At 42.6% G+C, this 6,299-nt stretch overlaps 1 protein-coding gene across 3 annotated transcripts in view; it reads left to right on the plus strand.

Moving 5' to 3' along the window:
* The window catches only part of LOC122560870 (small ubiquitin-related modifier 3-like), a 32,652-nt gene extending 26,616 nt beyond the window's left edge, over positions 1–6,036 (plus strand). For all 3 annotated transcript variants that reach the window (XM_087997644.1, XM_087997643.1, XM_043712060.2), the window contains one exon: positions 4,806–6,036. In XM_087997644.1, coding sequence (XP_087853770.1) covers positions 4,806–4,868 — 63 coding nt within the window. In that variant the 3' untranslated portion in view covers positions 4,869–6,036. The remainder of the gene's footprint in view (positions 1–4,805) is intronic.
* Positions 6,037–6,299: the final 263 nt, after the last annotated feature.

Genomic DNA, 6,299 nt, shown 5'->3' on the forward strand with positions numbered 1-6,299 from the left:
CCCCCGACATTTCCGCCACCTCCAAACAGACCCCACCACCAGGGATATATTTCCCTCCCCACCCCTTTCTGCCTTCCGCAAAGACCGTTCCCTCCGTGACTACCTGGTCAGGTCCACGCCTCCCTACAACCCACCCTCCCATTCTGGCACTTGCCCCTGCCACCGCAGGAACTGTAAAACCTGCGCACACCTCCTCCCTCACCTCTATCCAAAGCCCTAAAGGAGCCTTCCACATCCATCAAAGTTTTACTTGCACATCCACTGATATCATTTATTGTATCCGTTGCTCCCGATGCGGTCTCCTCTACATTGGGGAGACTGGGTGCCTCCTAGCAGAGCGCTTTAAGGAACCTCCGAGACACCCGCACCAATCAACCACACCGCCCCGTGGCCCATCATTTCAACTCCCCCTCCCACTCTGCCGAGGACATGGAGGTCCTGGGCCTCCTTCACCGCCGCTCCCTCACCACCAGACGCCTGGAGGAAGAACGCCTCATCTTCCGCCTCGGAACACTTCAACGCCAGGGTATCAATGTGGACTTCAACAGTTTCCTCATTTCCCCTTCCCCCACCTCACCCTAGTTCTAAACTTCCAGCTCAGCACTGTCCCCATGACTTGTCCGGACTTGTCCTACCTGTCTATCTCCTTTTCCACCTATCCACTCCACCCTCTCCTCCCTGACCTATCACCTTCATTCCCTCCCCCACTCAACCATTTTGCTCTATGCTACTCTCTCCCCACCCCCACCCCCACCCTCCTCTAGCTTATCTCTCCACGCTTCAGGCTCACTGCCTTTATTCCTGATGAAGGGCTTTTCCCCGAAACGTCGATTTCGACACTCCTTGGATGCTGCCTGAACTGCAGTGCTCTTCCAGCACCACTAATCCGGAATCTGGTTTCCAGCATCTGCAGTCATTGTTTTTACCTCAATGTAAATCCCCTGTCTACTGTAAAGGACTGCACAATCCTTCAGGAACTGTCAGTGGAGCAAGAAAATCAGGTCTGGACTGACCTTTTGAGAGTGTGCGGATCAATGGGCAGCGAATCCACACACATAGCGGAATGGCTGTAGTGCACTAGGCTATTAAAGGATCAGTTGAGCAATTGTTTACGTATGTTCAATGATAAATGTTAAATTCTAGTCTTTTGTGAAACACCAAAAGTTTCTCTGATCCCCTGCTTGATTCTTGCCCATCTAACTATTCATAAGAGCAAGAGTAGGAAATATGGCCCCTTAAGCCTGTTTCACCATTCTGCAAGATCATGGCTGATAATGATCTTGCCTATTCCCCATAACTCTACTTCTGTTGTTAGAGGCGTTGATGATGTAATGGTATTGTTGCTGGAGTAGTAATCCAGAGATCCAGGTAATGCTCTGGGGACCATGTCACTTTGTGGAATTGTAAATCAGAAAGATCTGGAATGAAAAATATAATGATAGCCATGAAACTTACTGATTATTGTCAGTGAACCAGATGTTTTGTATGCCTTTAAGGAAAGAGAAGTGCTGTCCTTACTTTGTGTGGACTGCAAGTGACTCTAGACCCAAAGTCTTATCAGTATAAGATGGCCTCTGAAAGATCTGGGCAAGATGCTTAGTTGTATCAAATATTTCAAATGGGGATGAAACCAGATGTACCACCTGACTTTGACCTAGTCATTGGGATCTACAACAGCAAATGAAGACATGTCAATCTTGCAAAGTCCTCATTAACATCTGGGAGAGCAGTCTGGTGTAGCCATACTAATGGAATTATACTTTGCAAATGTCCTAGATAGCAGCATTGCTATTCCAGCAGCAGTGACAGCACTGTGCTAGACAGACAGGATGGAGTTGCCCTGAGTGTCCTCCAACATTGACTCCAGATCCCATGAAATGTCATGGCATCGAGTCAAGCATTGGCAAGGAAACCTACTCATTAATCTCTCACTTTCTAGGCCTACTCATGTTTGGAGGAAGCACTGAGGGTGGCAAGGGTGCAAGATGTCCATCACCACCAGGAGTGTCTTGGGTGCACCACTACAGACTGAGCCTTTTTAAGTTCTAAAGGACAGTGTGGCAGGTGAAGGAACTGACAACGGTTAAACATGCTTCATCTCATCCTCACCAATCTACCTGCTGCAGATTCATCTCTCCAAGGCAGTATCAGTAAGAGTGACAGCGGCACAGTACTTATGGAGATCCCATTTTCAATACACTCTGTGGCATTATCATTGTGCTAATAGGGTAGATTTTCAACAGATCTAGCAACTCAAGATGGATGATCTATCCAGCAGTGTGAACCATCAGCAGAAATGTACTCGAAGACAATTTGCAGCCTTATGGCCTGACATTGCTCATTCTACCATTACCATAAAGCCAACAGATTAACCCTGATTCAGTGAAGTGTTCAGGAGACATGCTGGATGGAGTGCTAGATGTATGTAAAACTGAGGTGTCATCTGATGCAAATAGTCCTATGGTGTAATTTCATGCCAAGCAGTTTAAATGCCATGTGATAGACAGCTGAGTGATTCCACAATAACAGATCAAATCTTAACTCTGCATACCTGCCATATCGACTCATGAATAGCAGTAGACCATTGAGCAATTCATTGAAGGAGGTGGCTCCACAAATATTTCCATCCTCAATGACAATGAAGTCCAGAAGTGAATCAGTGCAAAAGAGAAGGCTGGAATACTCGTAATACTATTCAGCTGGAAGTCGCTGAGTGATGATCCACCCTGGCTGCTTCCGGAGGACTCCAGCATCACCGGTGCCAATCTTCAGTCAATTTGGTTCATTTCGCATGTCAAGAAATGGCTGAGGGCACTGAATACTGCAAATGCAATGGGCCCTGACACCATTCCAGCAATTGTAATTAAGGTGTGTGCTCCAGAACTTGTGCCCCTAGCCAAGCTATTTTAGTAAAGCTGCAACACTGATTTCTAGTCTATAATGTGGACAATAGCCCACATATGTCCTGTGTACACAGCAGGACAAATCCAACCTGGTTAATTACTGCACTATCAATCTACTCTTTTGATTATTAATAAAGTGCTCATTGACACTGTTTGCATTTCACTAGGGCCACGCAACACCTGACATAAGTACAGCCTTGGTTCGTACATAAATAAAAGAGCTGTATTCCAGAGGTGGGTGCGAGTAACTGCCATTTACACCAAGGTTGCATTTGTCCATCAGGGAGCCCTGGCCATATTATTCATTTGGAATAGTGGGTGATATTCATGATGCAAGTGGAGAGAGAGAGAGAGAAGAGGAAAGTCCTCTGTTTGTTGGAGTTATATCTACCACAAAGGAAGCTGGTTATGCTGCTTGGAGTTGAGTCATCTCAGTTAAAAGACAACTCTACAGGAGTTCTTGGTGTGTCTTACGTCCAGCCACCTTTAGCTGCATCTTCAATGATTCTTCCTCCATCATAAGGTCAGAAGTGGGGGGCTGTTTGCTGATTGCGAAATGTTCAACACCTTTCCCAACTACGACGCTGAAGCAGTCCATGTTAAATTGCAGCAAGATCTGGACAGTATTAATGCCTGCGTTGATAAGTGACAAATAACATTTGTGCCACACAAGTACCAGGCAATGGCCATTGCCAACGAAAGAGGATCGAACCATCAATAGTATTGTCATCACTATCAACATCCTGGGGGTTGCTATTGACCTGAAACTGAACTGTGCTAGTCATATAAATCCTCTCCTTGAAGAGTAGGTCAGAGGCTGGGAGTCCTGCAGTGAGTAACAAACTTCTGGACTCGTACCTACAGGATATAAGTCAGAAGTGTAGTGAGTGCAACTCCAACTAAAAGCAAAAGCTTGACACCTTCAGGAACATGGAAATTGATTGGCACCACATCTACAAACATTCACTCCTTCCATCACTGCTCAGTAGTAACATTATTTGACATCTCTCCGATACAGTACAGCAATTCACTACCGTCCATGCTCATGACTTCCATCTAGAATGACAATTACAGTATATACATGGGAACACTACTGCCTACAAGTTCCTCATCGTATCTTGGAAGTATATTGTTGTTCCTTCAATGTGGTTGGTTGAAAATCCAAAGACTCCCTCATTAACAGCATTGTGGGTGTATCTACAATTAATTTGCATTGATTCAAGAAAGCAGCTCACCTTAAGGACACCTAGGATTGAGCAATGAATGCCAGTTAGTCCCATGAATGGATTTTTTTTTAATCCAGCCTTTCTCAGCTTTTGAATAACTTTCTGGAAAAAATGGCACAACCACCCAGATTTCCAGCACGTTCCGCCAAAGTGAGAGGCTTGCCAAGTCATTAATGAGGCCATTGTATATGATGCATGCCAGGAAGACGTGTGCAGTGCCCTGGTGTGAAACATTTCTGTAGAAATTCAAAGTAGGCAGCTCCGTAAGGTAGGGAATTGAAGTGATGAGAAATAGGGAACTCAGACAGATCTAAGTGATCACCTAATCTGAATTTGTTCTGTCTTTATTAAGTGGCATTGATTCCTACCCCCAGCTGGCATGGGAACCCTCACTAATTTGGTCTGTGCTCTTGATGTTCACCTGTTTGTTTTGCTCAGGTTCCTGAATTGTGTATCATTTTTCCTGTTGAACTCCATTTTGTGTTTTCAATTTTTCTCTTTCTAACCAGGGTCTACTGATTGCTTAATTTGATCCCTACTTGTGTTATTTCCAGCATTTTGGGAATTTTATTGCTAGCACCTACAATATCCTGAGCCACTTGGATGTTGATGTATGGTATTTTTGAGATCCTTGGGTAAGAAATTCATCTTTTATTTTCTGTCCTTCCTTTTGCAGTTGGAAATGGAAGATGAAGACACCATTGATGTATTCCAGCAGCAGACGGGAGGAACCTGCTAACCTCGTGACAGTAATTTAATGTAAATAATGTTCCACAAAATGTACATGTTCATGCAACACGCTGTATTTTACTCTATTTTGAACAATTTGCAACATTTGGGGCAATCGCTGTTATAAAAATGTTAGAGGGAGGGGTAAAGAGCTGTGAGACACCTTTACAATAAATTGCTTTTTTTTTTGCATTGTTTTACTTTCTGGATACAGGGAATTTTCTTTGTATTTTGGATTAATCCCAATAAAGTTGATCTTGTATGTACAGTGTTTCCTTTACATGTCTTATGGATTATGTAACTGAGTGAAATAGCTACTGATTTTGCTTTTGCAATAGGTAATTTCAGTCTCTAGTACCATACTCTAAATGATACATTATTGGCCAGTTTTGTGAAGGGCAACAATAATCTTTTTAATCCAGTCCTTGCTGCGCATATTTGTGTCTGGGATTTTTAAGAAGGATCAGATGGTACTGAAACTAGATGTAGTGTCCCTACTGAGCTTTCTGTATTCCTAAATAAAGGCTATGGCAGCTTAGGAGCAGAATTTAAATCTGTGCTCCTATTATGTATCTGTCAATTGTATTGAGATTAGCTGATTTTGAGGTTTGAAAGTTGCCTACTCAAAAGGCAACATTGCTAATAATGACTTTTTCCAACATCACTACCACACTCAAAGTTCACTAGAAGAAGTCAACAAATAAGTCATGAAAAAATGTTGTCTCTTGGCTTTTGAGGAATGATTTACCAACTTTGAGCAATTGCATGTGATTCTTGGTTTGTACTTTGGACAATCCTGAACTAAAACAGTACAAATTGTGAATCAAACTTGTAGCTTCCATGTTGTAAATGGGATCTGCGGTGAGTCTTATGCAGGCTTATATCTAAGTACAAAACACTCAACAGAAAAATATCTAGATACTTCAAATTTTAAGTGTTAAAATGGGCCTTGATTTCAACTGCTACATTGTCGACTAATAATTGCTATCTATTTCGGGAACCTTCTAATATAGGTAGGGATAGTTTGTAACTTTGTTAAAGTTGTGCAATAAAATAAGGAAGTCTGTAGTAGAAGCTTTTGCTTTTTAAGCAATGTGTAATTGTTAATGTCTATAACCATGTCTGAATGTAATAAAACTTCAAATGTGGGAAACCTAACATTAAATGTTTCAAGTCTCCCTTGGATATCTCTTGAGTATTGTCCTGCTACTCACCTCCATAAGCAGTCTGAGTCCAGGTTAGAGATATAAACGAGAGCACAGCTCAGTCTAATGGTCTGACATTTACAAAGTAGACTTGTTGCATACCCAAAGAAACTTGGGATATGCTGACTGTAGGTTGTGAGTTTTTGAAGTTTTGACATGAACGTAAAAAATTGCTTTACATTTCCTGGTGATCCTAACTAATAATGATGGGATCCGATATTTGTATCAGGTTTGAA

The sequence above is a fragment of the Chiloscyllium plagiosum genome, unplaced genomic scaffold, assembly GCF_037043375.1.
Source record: "Chiloscyllium plagiosum isolate Xiang-an unplaced genomic scaffold, Cpla_swu_hap1 HiC_scaffold_20, whole genome shotgun sequence".
Lineage (NCBI taxonomy): Eukaryota > Metazoa > Chordata > Chondrichthyes > Orectolobiformes > Hemiscylliidae > Chiloscyllium > Chiloscyllium plagiosum.